At 42.9% G+C, this 22,843-nt stretch overlaps 1 protein-coding gene and 1 pseudogene across 2 annotated transcripts; both read right to left on the bottom strand.

Annotated features, from left to right (window-relative positions):
- Positions 1–1,498: 1,498 nt before the first annotated feature.
- On the bottom strand, positions 1,499–2,428 carry LOC309553023 (olfactory receptor 5AR1-like; the record flags this gene model as incomplete). Its single annotated transcript, XM_082253924.1, has 1 exon — positions 1,499–2,428. One exon carries the CDS (start codon positions 2,426–2,428, stop codon positions 1,499–1,501), a length of 930 nt encoding a protein of 309 aa, XP_082110050.1.
- A 19,214-nt stretch (positions 2,429–21,642) lies between these two features.
- LOC309553021 (olfactory receptor 5B12-like) lies at positions 21,643–22,615 on the bottom strand (annotated as a pseudogene). The gene has a single exon. The product of its transcript is annotated as an olfactory receptor 5B12-like (transcript).
- Between the last annotated feature and the right edge of the window lie 228 nt (positions 22,616–22,843).

Raw genomic sequence — 22,843 nt, 5'->3', positions numbered from 1 at the left:
TGTGTGTAAAAAACAAAAAAATAATTTAAATAATAATAAAATAAAAAACAAAATACAAAAAAATACCCGGATCAAGGTTTGATTTAGGTCAGTGTCAGGGTTAGTGTTTGTGTCAAGGTCAGGGTCAGTATTTTTTTTTTTTGGTGGGAACAGAATATTTTTTTATTTAAATTAGTATCAGCGTCATTTAGTGTCAGTGTGTTTTAGGTAGGATTAAAAAAAATGTAATAAAAATTCTAGGTTGTACTACTGGTACATACAACACCTAACAAACACATATGTGGTATCCCTGTGATCATCAGGAGAAGAAGAATTTATTTTGGGTTGTTCTTTAGTGGAAGGTTATGGTAGTACCAAGAAATATACACCTACATTTAAAAAAAAATAATTTTTTTGCTATTTTGGGCCAGTTTTCCTACGATAATTAAAAAAAAAAAAAAACAGGAGATATCCATTACCATTTGCCACCAAATGAAAGCCATATTTGTCCAGAAAAACAAAACAAAACAAGGTTTTGGAGGGATTTCATATAAAAAAATGTGAAAATTATTGTTATATTGTTATTAAAAGAAAGTTCTGTTTGTGGGAAAAAAGGACGTAAATTTCGTTTGGGTACGGCGTTGCACGACCGCGCAATTGTCCGTTAAATTCACACCGAATCGCAAAAGTGGCCTGGACGTTGGACAGCAAAATCCTCTGGTGATAAAGTGGTTAATCCACCTGGATGCACAAAGTAATTGATATGTACAGTTTTACTAACACGTGTCAATGCCACAACTTTGGGCTTAGGTATTTAGATTTGTTTTACCCTTTGGCGCGAAGGGGTTAAGCTCTTGATTGCTGCTGATGTTAACCCCTTCCAAACAAGTGTCATTAGTACAGTGACAGTGCATATTTTTTAGCACTGATCACTGTATCCGTGTCACTGGTCCCCAAAAAGTGTCAAGTGTGTCCAAAATTGTCAGCCACAATATCGCAGCCTCGTCATTACTAATAAAAAAACAAATAAATAAAATAAATTCCTTAAGAGCCGGTCCACACTAGCGCGACTTGTCAGGCGACTTGTCAGCCTGCCAAGTCGCGATCCCTCGTGGTCCATTGACCGCTACAGGACCCGTTCTAATAGGAGCGACACAAGTTGCTCCGACTTAGAAAAAGGGTCCTGTACTACTAGGGGGGCGACCTCAGAGCGACTTGCATAGACTTCCATTATGTGAAGTCCCTGCAAGTTGCTCCGAAGGCGTAGTGCATGGTAATGCACAAGTTGCCCCCGAAGTAGAAAGGACCGACTCTCAATCTACCCCATAACTTGTAGACGCGATAACTTTTGCACAAACCAATCAAAATACGTTTATTGGGTTTTTTGTTTTACCAAAAATATGTAGCAGAATACACATTAGCCTAAATTAATGAAGAAATTATTAGAGGTGGATGTTTATACAGCTATAATTTACAATATATTTTTACAAACTTTATTGTAGAAGTTATTTCATCTCTTTTAGCAAGATTTTCTCAATGCTTGGATGAGGACCTGTTTCACATCTTGGTTCCTCAGGCTGTAGATTAGAGGATTCAGCATCGGAGTCACCGCTGTATAGAAAACAGAGGCCACCTTGTCTTGTATCCCAAAGGCTCCAGAATGAGGATGAAGATAGGTGAAGAAAACAGCTGCTAAAAAAGTGGAGACACAAATAATATGTGAGGAGCACGTACTGAAGGCCTTCTGTCTTCCCTTAGCGGATGTCATTTTTAAAATGGAGGAAATTATGTATATGTATGAGAGAAGGATTGTTGTCAAAATATATATTCCCCAGATCGCAACAAGAATGCCAGTTACCATATCACAATGGAAAGTGTTGGAGCAGGACAGGCTGAGCAATGGTGGGATGTCACAGTAGAAATGGTCGATAAGGTTCGATCCACAGAATGGAAGACTGAACACACAACTGGTCTGCACAACCGACTGTAAGAAGCTAGCAATTGAAGAATAAAAGACCAAATGAAAACATTTCTTCTTGGTCATAATCAAGGTGTAGTGGAGAGGGTGGCAGATGGCCACGTAGCGGTCATAGGACATGGTGGAGAGAAGGATAGCTTCATTACTAGCAAGAGCACAAAATAAGTACAGTTGGATGGCACAGGCAAGAAATGAAATTGACTTTTTAGGGGAAAGAAAGTGACACAATGTATTTGGAGTAGTAACTGAGGAGTAAAAAAGGTCCACCAAAGAGAGGCTACAAAGGAAGTAATACATCGGAGTTTGAAGGTTAGAGGATGTGTAGACCAAAGCTACCATGCCAACATTTCCCATTATGGTCACCATGTAAACCAAAAAAAAGAACATGAAGAGGAATGGGACTAGTTCTTCATCATCGGTTAGTCCGGAAAACTCAAACATGGTCACTTGTGTCTTGTTTTTAAAATCCATTGCCTTTTTTTTTTTTTCTCTTAATGGAGAAGTGAAACTTCCTTTTGGTTGTATTTTTTTTTTCTCTATGTAATTCAATTTTCACATTGGAACCGTGCGTATCTTAGATAGTTTGCAGAACATCCAAAACAACTTCTACATCACTGTATTAGTGTCACTGGTTCCCAAAAAAGTGTCAAAATTTAGGTGTCCAATTTGGTTGCCACAATGTCGCAGTCCCGCTATAAGTCGTTGATCGCCACCATTACTAGTAAAATAAATAAATAAATAAATAAAAATTCCATAAAAATATCCCATTGTTTGTAGACTCTATAACTTTTGTGCAAACAAATCAATATACGCTTATTGGGATTTTTTTTAACCAAAAATTTGTAGCAGAATACATGTTGGCCTAAATTAATGAAGAAATTCGATTTTTTTTTTACATTTTTTTATTGGGAATGTTTTATAGCAGAAAGTAAAAATATTGTTTTTTTTTAACCACTTGCCGACTGCCTAACGACGATTTACGTCAGCAGTCAGCCCCTCACAGGCAAAGCGACGTAGATCTACGACGCTAGTCTGTGAGGCTCTAGAGAGCGAGAGCGCGCCGCTGGAGGCGCGCTCCCGCTCGCTCACGCCCCCCCCCTGCGCGTGTGAGTGGCGGACCCGATGTCCGCCGGTCACTTGTGATCGCCGGTTACACCGGGAGAAAGGCAGGCGGCTAATGTAAACAAAGCCACCTGTCATTCTCCCCTGTGTAACAGCAGAGATCATACGGTCCTGCTATGTAGGACCGTAGATCTCTGCTTTTACATGAAAAGCCACATCCAATAACAGTAAGAAACATGCCCCTAGGGACACACTTAACCCCTCCTTCTCAAATAAAGTTAACCCCTTCCCTGCCAGTGTCATTTTTACAGTAACAGTGCATATGTATAGCACTGATTACTGTAGAAATGTCACTGGTACCCCCAAAAGCGTAAAAAATGTCAGTCAAGGGTCCGATCTGTCCACCGCAATGTCGCAGTCCCGCAAAAAAAATCACAGATCGCCGCCATGACTCGTTAAAAAAAAAAAACAATAAAAATGACAAAAATCTTTCCCTTAGTTAGTAAACGCAATAACTTTTGCGCAAACCAATCAAAATACGCTTTTTGCGATTTTTTTACCAGACATATTGTAAAAAAAAATTGGCCTAAAATGTTAAGTTTTGATTTTAAATTTTTTTTGTGGGGAATTTCATATAAAAAATGTGAAAAATATTGCTATTTTTGCAAAATTGTCGCTCTTTTTTTGTTTATAGCGCATGATCAAAAAATCGCACAGGTGATCAAATGCCACCAAAAGAAAGCTCTGTTTATGGGAAAAAAAGAACGTCAATTTCATTTAGGTACAGCGTCGCACGACCGCGCAATTGTCCGTTAAAATCACGCAGTGCCGAATCGCAAAATAGTCCCTGGTCAGGAAGGAGGTAAAATCTTCCGGGGCTTAAGTGGTTAATTGTCACTCTTTTTTTGTTTTAGTGCAAAAGGAAGGCAAAAAACTCCAGCAAAGCATGATCCAATTTGCTCCAGCAGGGAAATAAATGTCTTCCTGATCCCCCCGAGAGGATATCGGATATTCCCTGGATCAACTTTACCCATAAATGTTAGTATCCATTTATATATTTTATTTTTTTTTAATTTTTTTTATACTTTATAGAGAATAAATTCAGTTCCTATAATCCAGGGGTGTCCAAACTTTGGCCCTCCAGCTGTTCAGGAACTACAATTCCCATGAGGCATTGTAAATCTCTAGTATTCATAGACATAACTAGGCATGATGGGAATTGTAGTTCCTGATTGGCTGGAGGTCCATAGTTTGGACATAGCTGCCTCTAATCTATCCTCATAGCTGAGCTTCTCCATGCCTCCTATCAGTTTGGTTGCCCTTCTCTGCACTTTCTCCAGTTCCCAGATATCCTTTTTGAGAACTGTTGCCCAAAACTGAACTGCATATTCCAGATGATTTCTGATTTCATAGATGTATTGTTTTGTGTAAATTACCCTCTTCCTTGGGATTATTTGCCCCATAATTGAATGTGCCACACTACATGTTTGGCTTTTGCAAGTAGCTCTCCATCAGAGGAGCAGGGGCATGGCTTAGTGCTTCTATTGTTTCTACAGAACAAGGTTGCTTCTCTCCACATACTACTGTCCTCTAGGATAAAATTGAAACTTTATTTAGGACTTAATTAAAATGTATATCAAAGACTGTGTACAAATTTTTTTTACCTATTTTACCTCTTTTACCTATAGGAAAATGTTGTTTTCTGTTTTCTGGACAGTTGAAGTTCTTAGACCACCAATATTGCTTTGCTTTTGGAGTCCATTTTTGCCCCTTCCTATTAGGAAATTAGCACACACACAATCTTTGATATATATTTTAATGAAGTCCTAATTAAAGGATACATTTTATCCTAGTAGCCATTGGGGCGTGGGGAGATGCACCCTCATTCCATAGAAATAAATGTTTGACCACATTGGAGAAAGTATGTATAATTTAGTGAAGGCTTTTGTTTGATTTTAGTGCCTCTATTGCCCTCGGGCTGCCTGTTAGCACAGGCAGCATAATTACAGTGCCTTGAAAAAGTATTCATACCTCTTGAAATTTTCCACATTTTGTCATGTTGCATGTAATTGTGAAGTGAAAGAAAAAATGATAAATGGTTTTAACATTTTTTTACAAATAAATATCTGAAAAGTGTGGCGTGCATTTTTGTATTTAGCCCCCCCCCCCCTATTTTGTAGAACCACCTTTCACTGCAATTCCAGCCACAAGTCTCTACCAGCTTTGCACAACATGATGCTGCCACCACCATGTTTCACAGTGGGGGTGGTGTGTTCAGGGTGATGTGCAGGGTTAGTTTTCACCCACACATAGCATTTTCCTTCGAGGCCAAAAAGTAAAATTTTGTTCTCACCTGACCAGAGCATCTTCTTTCACATGTTTGCTGTCCCCCCCCCCCCCCCCCACATGGCTTCTCACAATCTGCAAATGGGACTTCTTATGGCTTCTTCTTGTCACTCTTCCATAAAGGCCAGATTTGTGGAGTGCACAACTAATAGTTGTGGACAGATTCTCCCACCTGAGCTGTGGATCTCTGCAGCTCCTCCAGAGTTACCATGGGCCTCTTTGCTGCTTCTCTGATGAATGCTCTCCTTGCCCGGCCTGTCAATTTAGGTGAACGGCCATGTCTTGGTAGGTTTGCAGTTGTGCCATACTCTTTCCATTTTCGGATGATGGATTGAACAGCGCTCCGTGAGATGTTCAAAGCTTGGGATATTTGTATAACCTAACCCTGCTTTAAACTTCTCCACAACTTTATCCTTGACCTGTCTGGTGTGTTCCTTGGCCTTCATGATGCTGCTTGTTCACTAAAGTTCTCAAACAAACCTCTAAGGACTTCACAGGACAGCTGTATTTATACTAAGTTTAAATTACTCACTCTATTTACTAATTAGGTGACTTCTGAAGGCAATTGGTTCCACTAGATTCTAGTTAAGCCTCGTACACACGCAACAATTGTTGGCCGACCGATCGGCTGTCTTTTGTCCACTGTTGTTGTGTTGGTTGGAATGTGCTCTAGACTGCACACGAATTTTCTCGGCCAACAAAAACCAACTTCAGAAGTGATGTCATGTTCTGGTTTACTTTTCGTGTGTTTTTTCTTCTCTGAGCATGCCCAGTCTTGCTCATCTGATTTTTGTCTGCCGAAATCTGTACTGACTGACGGAAAATCGGCCGTTCTGCTGACGGCCAACAAAAATTTTATAGCATGCACACCAGATTTTGTTCGGCCGAAAAGTCGCAGTCAGTTGTCGGAAGCATCATACTAACAAGCCGATAATCGGCCGATCGGACGTTGGCCGAAAATTCACGGCCAACAATCGTTGCGTGTGTACGAGGCTTTAGGAGTATCAGAGTAAAGGGGGCTGAATACAAATGCACTCCAGACTTTTCAAATATTTTTTTGTAAAAATAATTTACAAACCATTTATCGTTTTCCTTTCACTTCACAATTATGTGCCACTTTGTGTTGGTCTATCACATAAAATCCCAATAAAATAAATTTACATTTTTTGTTGTGACATGACAACATGTGGAAATTTTCAAGAGGTATGAATGTTTTTTCAAGGCACTGAACATCATGCAATAGTTCTCTTCCCAGGAGTGGCATGCAGGGGTACCTCCATAGAACACTTCAAGGTAATGGAGACACTTTGAATCTAGATAAGGGGCTAATGCTAAGGGGACTAGCAGTAGGAAGGAAGATGGGACATCCAATACATTTTTACCTAGGCAGCTCTTACGAGTACCCTTTACTGGAAATACCTAAACTCAATGGCTTGCAGAAGTTTCCTCATAATTTTATTTCCATATACAGCAGTGTATTTATCTTTCTTCCTTCTGTGAATGCTGAAGATTTGGCAGTCATTGCAGTAATTGGTTTTCAGTTGCAACTGAAGAATAAAATATGACAAAAATTAAAAAATAATAGGAGATAAGTAGTCAACACATTTGCTTAAAAAGGAATAAGGTTCTCTTACCCCTCGGAAATGTAATTTATTCATCTCATGAGCACAGTTTTTATAATAAAGCCAGAGATCCTAGGAGGAATTTTTCCCTACCCCAGAGGTGAATTTATGAATTGTTTTCAGTCAGAGCCAGACCACTAAGGAATTATTCCCTATAGTGTAACTGAAATACAACATGATTTCCTTAAAGAGACTCTGTTACCACCTTTGCCTTTATCAACAAAACACATTGGGGAGATTTTAAAAAACATACTCACCAACATGGCTATAGTTTGCTAAAAAAAAAAAAAAGTTTCCAAAGATGGCAGTGACATGTAACATTACATTGACATACCAATAGAGCTCTTCGGCACATATTGCCATACACAAGAGTGAACCCTGTGCAGCAGTCCCTCCCGTGGTACACACGGTACACACGTGGTAGCACATACATACAAACACACGGTACACACGTGGTAGCACATACACACGCGGTACACACGTGGTAGCACATACACACACATACACACACGGTACACACGTGGTAGCACATACACACACACACGGTACACACGTGGTAGCACATACACACGGTACACATGTGGTAGCTCATACACACACATGCGCGGTACACACGTGGTAGCACATACACACACGGTACATATGTGGTAGCTCATACACACACAGGCGCGGTACACACGTGGTAGCACATACACACACGGTACACACACACGGTACACACGTGGTAGCACATACACACATACACACACACACATACGGTGCACACGTGGTTGCACATACACACATACACACACACACGGTACACACGTGGTAGCACACACACACACACAGTACACAAGTGGTAACACACACATACACAAACACGGTACACACGTGGTAGCACATACACACACACGGTACACATGTGGTAGCACATACACACATATACACACACACGGTAAACACATGGTAGCACACACACACACACACGGTACACACGTGGCAGCACACATACGCGGTACAGACGTGGTAGCACATACACACACGCACGCGGTACACACGTGGTAGCACATACACACACACGCGGTACACACGTGGTAGCACATACACACACATACACACACACACGGTACACACGTGGTAGCACATACACAAACACACGGTACACACGTGGTAGCACACATACACACACACGACACACGTGGTAGCACATACACATACACACTCACGTTACACATGTGGTAGCACATACACACACATACGCACACACACGGTACACATGTGGTAACACATACACACACACACACACATACACACACACACACACACGACAACACGTAGTAGCACATACACACACGGTACACATGTGGTAACACATACACACACACATGGTACACACATGGTAGCACATAAGAAATATGCCATCTTCCCCTTACTCCTCCTTGGGAGAACTACCATGTTGGGACCCAATCTCCCTGTATACTACTTTTCACAGAATTCCACTTCCATCAAACCAAGATTATCAAGGTGTTCCTGTATGTAGCACCCTCCTAGGTATGTGCTAGGTAGGTGTTTATAGTTTTTGTTTTCTCTGCTTAACAGGGAGACAGCCAGGCAAATCTCAGAGCTGTCTGTTTATCAGAGAGCTGGGATTCTTAGATAGGACCTGCCTAGTGTGCTATGATGCTGCTCATCCTGGTTTGATGTTTCACACTGATCCAATAGTAGTACAGTTTATTGGACAATGGGAGGAAACCATGCAGATGAGAGCAGAGGATATCTGTACAGCCCTGGTTAATAGGCAGGGGAGGTGCCCTTGTGCATGCTGGGTGACTGTACTTATATCTGAGGTGCACATGTGGCTCCTGGTATTCAGACTGAAGAGCGGAGTCCAGGTGGGAAGAGGGACTGCTGTCTTTCCCCAGCGCAGCCTGCCATGCGGCCTCAGGTGGTCGACCTGAGGGCCCGAAACAGAGCGACTGAAACCCAGGGACTCTTTTGGGGGCTGACTGGGGGAGGATATCCATGGATCTTGTATGGTACTATGGAGAAAGGTGACCTGCGGACAGGGCTTTGTGAGTACAGACTTCCCACAGGGATCCTAGAGACTGTTGCTGTTAAAATCCCCCTCTGGGTGCTAGAAAGTCATCAGGCTAGGTGTAAGCTAAAAGGGATACTGGCTAGTGTCCTGAAGATACAGAGTGCACTGAGTCTGCTGCTAACACAAGCAAAGGACATATTCTTCCATGAAAGTGCTGTATGGTTCAGCAGAAAATCTGGTATTCAGTTCCCCCAAAAGAGGCCAAGTGAGAGTTGTCCTCACCTGTAGATAGTTGAATTTGGAGTATCCCACAAATCACTTCTCCTATCCATGTTCTCCAAATAAAACAACAAAACAAATCCCCTAGACTGGTCATTGAAGACAACGAGCGAAACACTGGCAGTGTGTGAAAATACCCGGTATCTGGCAACAGGATAATCAGAGGGAGACCCAAGATATTTCTATACTCAGCAGTTCCTATGGGGGCAGTGCTACATGTAGTATACCAGCATCTCTCTCTCTATGTCCCAGACCATAGCTCTTCCCAGCTGTGCACGCTTCCTGATCTTACTCTCTCAGTCCCAGGTTTACTAGTAATCATGGCAGAACACTAAGCCTGGCCTAAAAGGCCTTTTACATCCTGCTCACAGTCCACTTCAGACCATACGTCAAGGCACGATGACTACAGCTGATTCTTCTTGGGATTGAACTACCTCACCCAGAGTTTTAGCCCTGTGAATGGCCCTTAGCAGTAGCTGACTAAATCCACATGAATATGGGGTGCTTGGCTCCCATCCCCCAAGTAGCATACTCCACATAGGATCTGCAGATTAAAGGGATCCCCCACTCCTGCACAGCCAGGCATACTGAATCTTCACCAGCACCTCAGAGACCAAAAACAGTCCATAGCTTTGTTTATATGTTTTATTAGGGAGTTTCAACTTGGATAAGGATCGGAGGTTATGGGTAGAGTTGGGCGAACAGTTTGGCCTGAGCATGAGTTCGGGCTGAACATAGGCTGTTCTCCCATTCAATGAAAACCCGTACTATCAGGGCGTTCGACTGTTTGTTCGGCCCGCCGAATGACCACAAGGCACTGCTCTACTGCACAGTGCATTGGAAGCCCTATTTGGCTAAAGCAATGAAAGCTTTGCCCAATCAGGGCACAAAGTACTGTCAGAGCCATGATTGGACACTGTGATGATGACTGTATCCAATCATGGCTCATTGCTCTTAGCCCTACCCCACACTATAAAAAATGTTCTCCCTATAGTGGCCATTTGCAGTGTGATATTGGTATGGAGAGAGATGGAACAGGGCTCTGTTCAGTGCTATTAGTGAACTAGTGTGCTATAGTGTGCTTTTCTGATTCTATTGTCAGTGTGTCAGTTTAGTGTGAATCTAGTGATATTGCAGTGTGAGTGTAGTGCGACCGCTCATTTTCTTTGGTGTCATTTTATTTTGTCAGGGCAGGTTTCCTGCAGTATATTTCAGTGCATTACTGCATGTTTATTGTAGTATATTGCAGTGCGTTATTGCAGGTTTAAAGCAGAAGATTTCAGTGCATTATTGCACATTTACCACAGTATATCGCAGTGCGTTAGTGCACATTTAATGCAGTATATTTCAGTGCATTATTGCAGGTTTACCGCAGTATATTGCAGTTAGTGCACATTAAATGCAGTATATTTCAGTGCGTTATTGTAGGTTTACTGCTGTATATTGTAGTGTGTTAGTGCATGTTTAACACAGTATATTTCAGTGCGTTATTGCATGTTTAATGAAGTATATTTCAGTGCAGAATATTTCTGTGCATTACTGCACGTTTCCCACAGTATACTGCAGTGCGTCAGTGCAGTTTTACTGCAGTATATTGCAGTGTGTCAGTGGAGTGTGTCTATGTAGTGAGTACCCAAGCTAAAGTGCACCAAACACCACTTTCCACTGATTGAAGTGCATCCACATACACATTTCCCCATTTTTATTACATTTTGATAATAAGCCCCCCTATCATGTCTGGGAGGCCAACAAGGAGTGACAGATGTTCCCATGGCACTGTGAGGGGACCAGCAGCGTCTGTATCCACAGGCATAGGTAGACGTGGCTTGTGCTAAGGCAGGACATAATTTCCTCTGTTTAACCTTCCTGGTAATATGATTATCTCAGATTTTTGGTGCTGAAAGTGGTACCATTATTTTAGCACGGAAATCTGTTTTACATTTTAAAACTTACCTTCCCCTGCGATCCTCCGCCGTCCTCCCACTGTGTGCTCCGCCGCTGCCATCACCTGTCTTCCGGTTCCCTTCCCTGCGAGCGTTGCGAGGCAGGGGGGTGGAACCGGCAGCAATTTTAAAAAAGTAAGTACACCAAATGACATGATACAAAGCTGTGATCCTAACGGATTACACTGAATCATGCCATTTCACCACAGGATTTCACCTGGTGACTTTTCCAGTGCCCTGCCTGTGCTTTTCCATTTCTTTGTGCCTGGAAAATTCAGAATGACCATGGCATCCAAAAAGCGTTCTTTTTGCGCAAAAGCACTTTTAGACGAACTGGAAAACAGCGACAGCAAAACGGAGTTACTTGAAGAACTGAGCGATAGCGATTGGTGGTAAAATTTGTCATCGGGTACGGAAAGTGATGACAATGACGATTCTGATGTCTCTTTCTGGCACATCGCTCCATTGGAAATTGTGAAGAATCATTTGATATACTTCCCAAACTCCACAAGCTATGTGCCAGAAAGAGACATCAGAATCGTCACTGTCGTCACTTTCCGTACCTGATGATGAATTTTCCCATGAATCGCTATCGCTCAGTTCTTCAAGTAACTTAGTTTTGCTGTCGCCGTATTCTAGTTCGTCTAAAAGCACTTTTGTGCAAAAAAAAACGCTTTTTGGACGTCATGGTCGTTCTCTATTTTCCAGGCACAAAGAACTGGAAAAGCACAGGCAGGGCACTGGAAAAGTCACCAGGTGAAATCCTGTGGTGAAATGGCATGATACAGTGTAATCTGTTAGGATCACAGCCTTGTATCATGTAATTTGGTGTATTTACACGTTTGAATTTTCTGCTGGTTCCTCCCCCCTGCGTCGCAACGCTCGCAGGGAAGAGAACCGGAAAGGCAAGTGCCGGCAATCGGCCGTGCACAGAGCGGGGAGAGAGTGCGAGGATGCCGAGGAGGATGGCTGGGGAGCACAGGGAAGGTGAGTAACATTGTGGGGTAATCCCGAGTGTGGCTCGGTGTTACCGCTTTTGGTTCTGAAAATTAACCCCGAGCCATACTCGGGAATACCGCTAGGGAGGTTAATGATGTTGCCCATGCTATGCAGCCAGAGCATGCAGAGGAGGCGGTGGACTGGCTTACTAAGCCATCATCATCCTCCTCATCCTCCATCACTCAAGCAGAGACTAGTGCGCAGTCCACTGCAGCTGCCAGAGTGGCTTATTCTGCCTCCTTGTCCACCACCATTATCCAAAGCCCAATTTTTCCACCACCGTTTGACATGTGCATGTAATTTACATTTTTAACAGCAAGGCCAATTTTTGCTTTGATTAAGAGTACCTCTTTACTGTGTGAAGGCATCACCAACACTCAAAGACCAATTTTTCCACACCTGTTACTTTTATTCAACGTTTGCAAAAGAGACACCAGAATTTATCCAAAAAATCTCTAATCTTGTTCCGAGTGCACTACATTGTGGCCTCATCATACAGACTGGCTCCCCAAGCCGTTGCTCATAAAATAAAGAAAGCTTGCAGGGAAAATGTAATTTGGGTTTATAAATGTCATTGCTGCAGCAGGTTCTATACACAGTACAGATGCACCACTTTACAGGCAGACTAAGGGGACCTCCCAGGCACTATATTTAATACATTTTTTTATTTTTTGTTATTTCTCATTTTTATGGTTTCACTTTATGCATTAGTAAATCACTGCTCATTGAAAAATTATGCTTTTTACAAATTCTGTGTTTATTGATACATGTCCCCCAAGGCAGTACTTGTACCCCAATTACTTGCATATAAGCCTTGAAATGGGCACTTTTGATTTTTCTAGTTCAGGTCCCATAGACTTTAATGGGATTGATTATTCAGTTCCGAACATTCGCGGTGTTTAAAAGTTCTAGCACAAACCGAACTGGGGGTCGTTTGGCCCATGTCTAGTTATGGGATGCCCGACTTGACAACTTCAGGGACAACTTCCTAAAGATTTTAACATTCTCTTCAGCCTGCACACACTTGGTTCCTTCTCCTTCACTCAGTTTCTGCTGGTTCACTCCTTTAGGGGAGCTGGCAGGCCTGATGTCAGCTCAGCAGCAGCCCATTACAGGCAGGGACTCTCAGTCTGGCAATGCCAACCCACCTGGCTGCATCTGCCCCTTTACAACAGTCCACCTGACTGACTCTTCACCAGCCCACCCGGCTGAGTCCCAGGAGATCTCTAGGGAAATGAAACAAACAAAGATAAAATTCCCAGTTCAATTTGCCAACCAGTCTGCTTACCAACCAAATTGGCCTGTCTAACAGTTTGCGTCAATACAGGGGTTTAGTTAGCACACATTTGCAAACACATGTGAAAGCTGCAGGGCCACGTCAAGGCTCCCTGTTACCTGCAGTCCTAACTCTAATGAATTTTAAAGAGTCTCCACAGTGGGAGCACATGCAAGCTAATGGATAGATAGGGGGCAGGTGAGCCTGGAGGTAGCCCATCCCTCCTGAAAGGTAATTGGGGGCATAATGGAAGCCCAGCTGATAGTATTACAGCAAAGGCACCCAGTATGTCCACTCACCAGTACACATATGCAACAAAGAAAATGGCCTCTGCCCCCACCTATAACCGGCCTTCATAGCAAAGAACACATGGAAGGGCAACGCACATGAAACAAACAAAGATAAAATTCCCAGTTCAATTTGCCAACCAGTCTGCTTACCAACCAAATTGGCCTGTCTAACAGTTTGCGCCATTTTCTTTGATCTCTAGGGAAAGGCTGAAAAGTTAAGCATACCACTGTCTTCAAGGGAGACCAACTACATGTGGCAGGCTCCCCCCTTTGAGGTCCCCACAGTGCTACTCCCTCTGTCCTCTCTTGTTCCGTGCCTCCAGAAAGACTTTCTCCTCTGTATTTAAGGGGGAATTCTCTAGCATACGAGCCCCGGCACAAGGTCACCCCCTCCAGACTACGGGGCACCCCTGAGGGCTACTGACAGTCTCCTCAGCACTGCACCTCCATCTTCCACCTGACTGCCCTGCTGGTATTGCTCATGGCTATTTATGAGGTAAGGTCTGTCCCCCCACCACTGGGGATTGGCCAAGGCCTCATAATTATTCCATGCAGCTCCTCCTAACCTCCTGCCTACTAGCTCTAGAACATTCTCCAATGTCCCAGAAACAGAGGGACACTGAACTCTGACCCAGATTCACAGCTCAGCTTAGTCCTGAGCTAACTAAATTTATCTACACTAACAAAAACTACACTGATGTAGCACCCTCCTAGGTAGGTACTAGGTAACCTATAGGGGAGACCTTGTCTGCTTATCAGCAGGGTCCAATTGTTCAGCTAGGCTGCCATGTGTTCTCAGGGGTGACTATTGAGTTTGGGAGTCTCCCCACTGTATCCAATGGGGGCTTCTATTAGACAGTGGAGGAAACCTGACCAATAGCACACCAGGGCTTGTATCTATCCCAGGAGGGCAGATTCTGCCACAATGCATCTTGGGAGGGGGTATAAGTCTGTGGGGAGCACATGACAGGATGTATTTGGCGGGAAGCAGAGTCCCAGGAAGGAGGTGACGGCTGTCTCTCCTCCTGTCAGCAGAGAACGGGTGTCCTAGGCGGCTGGCCTTAGAGGACAGAAGGCTGAGCTGAGCTGCAGAGAGGGATCCAGTGTGCAGAGGACCACGTGGAGTTGTTGGGGCTGGAGTTTCCAAGAAAGCAGTGTCGTGAGTACTGTAAACTGCCCCTGGGTTCTGCCTAGGATAGGGGACCACTTCGGAAAGTCAGAGGGATCCAGGAGCTAGCTAGCCTGTGCAGAAGCTTAAGAAAGGGGGTGCCAGAGTTTAACCCTGAAGAGTAAAGGGGGTGCCAGTGTGGGCCCTGAAGAGTTAAGAGTTGCAGCAGTGTTCACAAATATCTACCTCAGCCAGGAGGGCTAAAGGGAGCAGTATAAAGGATTTTTATATCACCTTGGAGTGTCAGAAGTCAGTTTCAGTTCACAGAGAGAAAGTCAGCGTTAAGTAGCGCCAACGGGCTTGACCAGCATTCAGCCAGCGTTAAGTCAGCGTCAAGAGGCATTTTTCTCAAAGTCCCATTCAATTGTGTATAGTTGAGCCAGAGGAGTATCCCACTCATTCCCTTCTCCCATCCAAGCTCCTAAAATAAATACAAAACCAAAGATGCCGGACTGTTTCTTATCTCAGTGCTCACACTTGGAGAACATGCTTAAATGTGCTGTTGTTGTTAGCGGTAACCCTGGCGGACCCACATCCAGCAAAATGGCTCTGAATCCTGTTACACTAACAAAACCAACACTACTTCTAGCACACACTACAGGGTGCTACACTCGTCTCTGGAGGCCTAAAAGGGGTCCTAACACCCATTTACATGATTCCCTATTATCACACCGTTTTTGGACAGAAATGCCTAGTGGCAGACTAGCTAGTTGCACCTATTTAAATGTGGTGGAGGGATCACTTACACTGGTGGTCAGCAGAGAATTGTATCTCCTTTGCATGGGTGGTCAGTGGAGAAGGCCCACCCCTTACACTGCTGGTTCATAGAGAAGCCTCTATTATATTGGTAGCCATTAAAGAATGTTCCCCCATACACTGGTGCTTAGAGGTGAAGTCTCCCTTTACACTGGTGGTCAGAGGAGTATCCCCCCTTTACAATAGTTCTCAGTGGAGGAGGCTCCCCCTTAAACTGGTGGTAGTGGAAAGGTTCTTCCTCATAGAAAAAGAGAGGAACCCATTAATATTGAAGAAAAAGAGAAAGATGGAATAAGAATCAGGATAGATGGGTAAGCTTTGTCACCAGAGTGTGTTATTTTGGTAGATTATGGACATTATAAAGAAAAATTTACCCATTCTATACAAAGGTGACAAAGATTTGGAAAAAGTTTTAAATAAAGGATGTAGGTTGTCTAGTAGGAGACCACTGGCCTTAGGTTTTCTATTGGCTCCTAGTGAGTTCCATGCACAGAAAGGTGATGGATGAACATTTTTTGGCAACATGGGATCATATATAGTAAGTATGGCTTATCTTCTTGTAAATATTGTTAAGAACATGTGGTTGAAATCTTTACCATAAACTGCAATACAATAAATGAAGTCCATTTTATAACTTGGAAGAGCCGTTTTATTCAATATGGGGGTTGTACAAATAGACCCATTTGAGTTGGGATAGGGAAGCGCTATTGTGATGGATCAAACCATAATGCAAGGAAACCTTTCAATGCCTCAATACATTTCATGATAGTACTAGGAGCCAATATGACATCATTCAGCTTTCATAGTATATAAAGTGTCACATTGGGTATAAGAGGGGGAGATTTGTATCAGAAGCTTTTGGAGTGGGTGGTCTTTTGGGTCTATAGTATCTTCTCTAGGTCTCCTGAGAGTTTACACAGAAGGGATTTTATTTAAAATACATTAATACTAGTTAAAAATAATATAATTATATGACAAAAATAACAATCAACACTACTAACTTGGGGATAGAATAGAAAACCACTAAATAATTATAGAGACTGCATATTGTAGGATGGGGACTAATGTTCCCCTGCACTCATTCTTCTGGGAGGAGTCAGATTTCTGATAATCTGTCCCATTATAAAGGAGGCTTCCAGATTCCACTTGAAGTCCTCCCATATGACTTTAACCTCTTTTTATTGCACCCTAGGTGGGAAGAGGGCCTTACCCCTCAACATTAGGAAAAGGGTACTTTTCAAGGGGGGGAGACATGTTGAAATTTTTAAAGGCATGTAGTTTGGTCTGGTATCGGCAGAGGGAGGTGCAGAGCTGTTGCCCTTCCTTTCCTGGCCACCTAAGCTGCATGCATTGATGAGGGTCTGGTTGGAGAATAAATGGAAAGGCCCACAGCATTTTTCATGCCTTTTTAAATAAATATATACTGTCACTTTAACCACTTAAGCCCCGGAAGATTTTACCCCCTTCCTGACAAGGGCCTATTTTGCGATTCGGCACTGCGTGAATTTAATGGACAATTGCGCGGTCGTGCGACGCTGTACCCAAATGAAATTGACGTCCTTTTTTTCCCCACAAACAGAGCTTTCTTTTGGTGGTATTTTATCACCTGTGCGATTTTTTTATAAACAAAAAAATAGCGACAATTTTGCAAAAATAACAATATTTTTCACATTTTTTATACGAAATTCCCCCCCCAAAAAATGTAAAAATCAAAATTTTTTAACATTTTAGGCCAATTTGTTTTCTGTTACATATGTTTGGTAAAAAAAATCGCAAAAAGCGTATTTTGATTGGTTTGCGCAAAAGTTATTGCGTTTACTAACTACGGGAAATATTTTTGTCATTTTTATTGTTTTTTTTTTTTTAACAAGTAATGGCGGCGATCTGCAATTTTTATTGCGGAACTGTGACATTGCGGCGGACAGATCGGACCCTTGACTGACATTTTTGACACTTTTGGGGGTACCAGTGACATTACTACAGTAATCAGTGCTATACATACGCACTGTTACTGTAAAAATGACACTGGCAGGGAAGGGGTTAACTTTATTTGAGAAGGAGGGGTTAAGTGTGTTCCTAGGGGCATGTTTCTAACTCTGATTGGATGTGGCTTGTAATGTAACAGCAGAGATCTAAGGTCCTACATAGCAGGACCGTATGATCTGTGCTGTTACACAGGGGAGAATGACAGGCGGCTTTGTTTACATTAGCCACCTGCCTTTCTCCCGCTGTAACCGACGATCGCGAGTGACCGGCAGACATCGGGTCCGCTGCTCACATGCGCGGGGGGGTCCGTGAGCGAGCGGGAGCGTGCCTCCAGCGGCACGCGCTCGCTCCCTAGAGCCTCACAGGCTAGCGACTTTGCCTGTGAGGGGCTGACTGCCGACGTAAATCGTCGTTAGGCAGTCTGCAAGTGGTTAATGGTAAGCATTATCTGACTTTGGGACTAAACATTATATTTTATAGTAGTCAGCCCCCGCAGATAGAAGTTGGCCAGTAGTTTGGGTAAGGCTGTCCATGCTCTCATTAAAAATTAAGAGACCGCAGATACTTTAACATAGCAGTGTAAAATTTAACAGCAGCAGAGCATTTTTAATGAGCAAGGCTAGGCCCAAATGTACTGGAGACAAAGAGCACAGGCTCTTATTACAAGAGTTACTACAGAAGATACAGCAGGATAAAACTGAACAGCAGTAGAACAGTTTTAATCAGGTATAATATGAGAGGGAAAGGAGGGGAGTGCTAGAGCAAAAGATACATGGCACTATCCCCAGATAAATTGGATAATGGAGTTTCCTATCCGCTCTCCAATAGGAGAAAACGGCAGGGACAAAGTGGGGATTTTAAGGTGCCTAGTGATAATGTAAACAACAATTTATAAAAAATCCAAATATAAAAAAAATCAACAATTTATGTGTATATAGAAAGTTAAAAAACACATTTCATATGGTCAGTACAACAATATTCTAATCCAGTATACATATAATGATCCCAATATTGGTGAGATCTGAAAGATAGCATATATGTGCCTAAGGATCGACGCATTTCGCCCTATTCAGGGGCTTCCTCAGGATCCAGCATTATATGCATCAGTAACAAAAAGAAAAGACTTGAGACCTGAGAATACTCCTGCTTCTCATGCCGCACCAGCAGTAAATAGATGATATTACCCAGTATTAAATTTGAACACTCCTAAATGGCAATTCTCCAATACCAATATGTCCAAAATCCAAAACGTTATATCCTCTTAAAAGCCATTCATCAAGGTAAGACTACCTATGTAGAGGTTGCAATCGCCAGATGGAACAAATGCAAGCTCATTCCAATATCTGTGGGTATATGTTCCTCTCATCAGCGGTTTGCTCCCCCGCCATAAGAGCCGCATGGATTTTTTATAAGATGTTGTTGACATTATCACTAGGCACCTTAAAACCCCCACTTTGTCCCTGCCCTTTTCTCCTATTGGAGAGCGGATGGGAAACTCCATTATCTAATCAGGTATAATAGGCCTAACCAGTGTACAGTGTATCCGGAAAGTATTCACATCGCTTCACTTTTTCCACATTTTTTAATGTTACAGCCTTGTTCCAAAATTGATTAAATTCTTTATTTTCCTCAAAATTCTACAAACAATACCCCATAATGACAATGTGAAAGAATTTTGTTTGAAATCTTTGCAAATTATTATTAAATTATCTATTAAAAATAATAAATGAAAAAAATCCCATGTACATACAATAAGTATCACCAATTACAGTCATTAAGTCATTTTTTTTTTTAGTATTATGCCACAAGCTTGGCGCACCTATTTTTGGGCAGTTTCTCCCATTCTTCTTTGCAGGACCTCTCCAGCTTCACCAGATTGGATGGGGAGCATCTATGCACAGCCGTTTTCAGATCTCTCCAGAGGTGTCCAATCGGGTTCAAGTCTCTGCTCTGGCTGGATCACTCAAGGACATTCACAGAATTGTCCCACAGCCACTCCTTTGTTATCTTGGCTGTGGGCTTAGGGCCGTTGTCCTGTTGGAAGAAGAGCCTTTGCCCCAGTCTGAGGTCCAGAGTGCTCTGGAGTAGGTTTTCATCAAGGATGTCTCTGTACATTGCTGCATTCATCTTTCCCTCCATCATGACTAATCTCCCAGTTCCTGCCACTGAAAAACATCCCCCCACCATGATACTTCCACCACCATGCTTTACTGTAGGGATGGTATTGGCCAGATTATGAGTGTTGCCTGGTTTCCTCCAGACATGACGCTTGCCATTTTAGGCCAAAGAGTTACATTTTTGTTTCATCAGACCAGAGAATTTTATTTCTCATGGTCGGACAGTCCTTCATGTGTCTTTTGGCAAACTCCAGGGGGGCTGTTGGTTGCCTTTTACTGAGGAGTGGCTTCTGTCTGGCCATTCTTCCATACAGGCCTTATTGGTGGAGTGCTGCAGAGATGGTTGTAGTTCTGAAAGGTTCACCTCTCTCCACAGAGAAACGCTGGAGCTCTGTCAGAGTGACCATCGGGTTCTTGGTCACCTCCCTGACTAAGTCCCTTCTCCCCGATCGCTCAGTTTGGCCAGGCGGCCCGCTCTAGGAAGAGTCTTGGTTGTTCCAAAATTCTTTCATTTATGGAGGATGGAGGCCACTGTGCTCATTGGGACCAGCAATGCTGCAGAAATCTTTCTGTACCCTTCCCCAAATCTGTGCCTCGATACATTCCTGTCTGGGAGGTCTACAGACATTTCCTTGGACTTCATGGCTTGGTTTGTGCTCTTACATGCGCTGTTACAGTACAGCGTTCCACCCCCCCCATCCAAGTACAAGGCTCTCCACCCACCCCAACCCTGATTCCAGTACACAGTTTTCCTTTGTCCCAAATCCTGCTCACAGCATGTCCAATGTCCGTGCAGCCTGCAGTTTTAGAAGCAGCTTCCCCTGTACAGATTCCCCACCCCCTTACTCCTCTGCTCTCATAGAGATCGTTAAATACCTATGCGATCTGTGCAGCCGCTGGGAGAGAAGCGCTGTCACTTGTAAAAAAAGAAGCAGCACTTGACAGTAGGTGAACAGCCAGCATACGACCAGCACTGGAGGTGGCCGAACTCCGGCGGGCAGCGGAGGGCTCAAGGGGAGGGCAGCGCGGGGGCCCCCAACAATGACTGTGCCCTGGGCAAATGCCCCTTTTGCCCCATGTTAAAGACGGCCCTGGATGGTACCCTTAGACTGGTTCTTAGTGGAGATGGTCTCCTTACACTGGTTGTCAGTGGAGATGGTTCCCTTACACTGGCTCTCAGTGGAGATGGTACCATTAGACTAGTGGTCAGTGGAGATGGTCCCTTTACACTGATTGTCAGTGGAGCTGGTCCCCTTACACTGGTTCTCAGTGGAGATGGTACCATTAGACTAGTGGTCAGTGGAGATGGTCCCTTTACACTGATTGTCAGTGGAGATGGTCCCCTTACACTGGTTGTCAGTGGGGATGGTACCCTTAAACTTGTTGTCAGTGGAGATGGTCCCTTTACACTGGTTCTCAGTAAAGAAGGCTGTGCCCATTACATTGGTAGTCAGTGAAGAGGGACCCCTTTTATTGTTGGTCAGAAGGAGAATCCATTGTTGGTCAGTGAAGATAAATCTTGGTTACATTGTTGGTCACTGATCCCAGGAGGAAATTCAATCCACCACTGTTCAAGGATTAGCAACTTCTTAAGAAACCATAATGTGTCCATGGAATGATGATTGAGAAAATCTGGTTTATTAATTTAGGGAGAGGGGTTACAGTGGTTACTTTCATCGTTAGGTAGGTAGACTAAGCCTAATTTTACCAACTAACAGTTGTCAGAATGGTTTTAAACTGCAAAAACATGTTCTGACACTTATTTATAAAGATATAGTTTACAGCAAGAAATGCAGGAATTTTAGAAAGCATAATTCTATGCTATTCTATAAATCTAAGCATGATTTTTTGCTTTACTTGGGCAAGGCATTTCTTCACCTCTTGGTTCCTCAGGTTGTAGATAAGAGGATTCAGCATTGGAGTAACTACCGTAACGAAGACTGAGAACACTTTGTCTTGTATCCTAAAGACCCCTGAATGAGGGTGAAGATAAGTGAAGAAAACAGCCGTGAAGAAAATGGAGACAGAAATAATATGTGAGGAGCATGTACTGAAGGCCTTCCGTCTGCCCTTAGTGGATGTCATCTTAAAAATTGAAAGCAATATAAAAGTGTACGATAAGACAATCGTCATTATTGTATATATTCCATAGGCTGCTACAAGGATGGAAGTTGCAATATTACAATGGAGGGAGTTGGAGCAGGACAGTTTGAGCAGTGGTGGGACGTCGCAGTAGAAATGGTCAATTAGGTTGGATTTACAGAATGAAAGACTGAACACACAACCGGTATGCACAACTGACTGCAAGAAACAACATAAGGAAGAATAAAACACGAAACAAAAACATTTCTTCTTGGTTATTATTAGATTGTAATGGAGAGGGTGGCAGATAGCCACATAACGGTCATACGACATGGTGGAGAGGAGAAGAGTCTCAGTGCTCGCAAATACACAAAAAAAATAAAGCTGGAGGGCACAGCCAACAAATGAAATAGAATAGGGAAAGGAAGTGAATCAACATATTTGGAGTGATAACCGAGGAGTAAAAAATGTCTACCAAAGAGAGGCTACTCAGGAAAAAGTACATTGGGGTGTGAAGGCTGGAGAAGGCATAGACAAGAGCTACAATCCCCAGCTTTCCCACTATGGTCATCATGTACACCACTAAAAAGAACAGGAAGAGGAATGGGATAAGTTTTTTATCATTGGATAATCCAGAAAACTCAAACATGGTCACTTGTGTCCTGTTTTGATACCCAACAACATTTATTTGTGTAATGATGGAATTAAACATCTCTTTATTTTTAAAAAATAAAACCCCTCACAATATTCTGGCAAAATAAAAAAAAAATCACCATGTGAACTCAAAATTAACAGCAAAAACCTGTTATGGTTAGTGAGAATATTACCAGGATCACGTAGCTTACTTCTCAAGTGTAATAAAGGTGAAATAAGATACCGTAAGAAATATCTTTTAGACTGTAAAAAAACAATTGCAGTGCTCATGAGTATTAATGCCTAT

The sequence above is a fragment of the Pelophylax lessonae genome (assembly GCF_965119305.1).
Source record: "Pelophylax lessonae genome assembly, chromosome: 4".
In the NCBI taxonomy this organism is placed as follows: Eukaryota; Metazoa; Chordata; class Amphibia; order Anura; family Ranidae; genus Pelophylax; species Pelophylax lessonae.
This window is presented reverse-complemented; position numbering and strand designations above follow the sequence as displayed.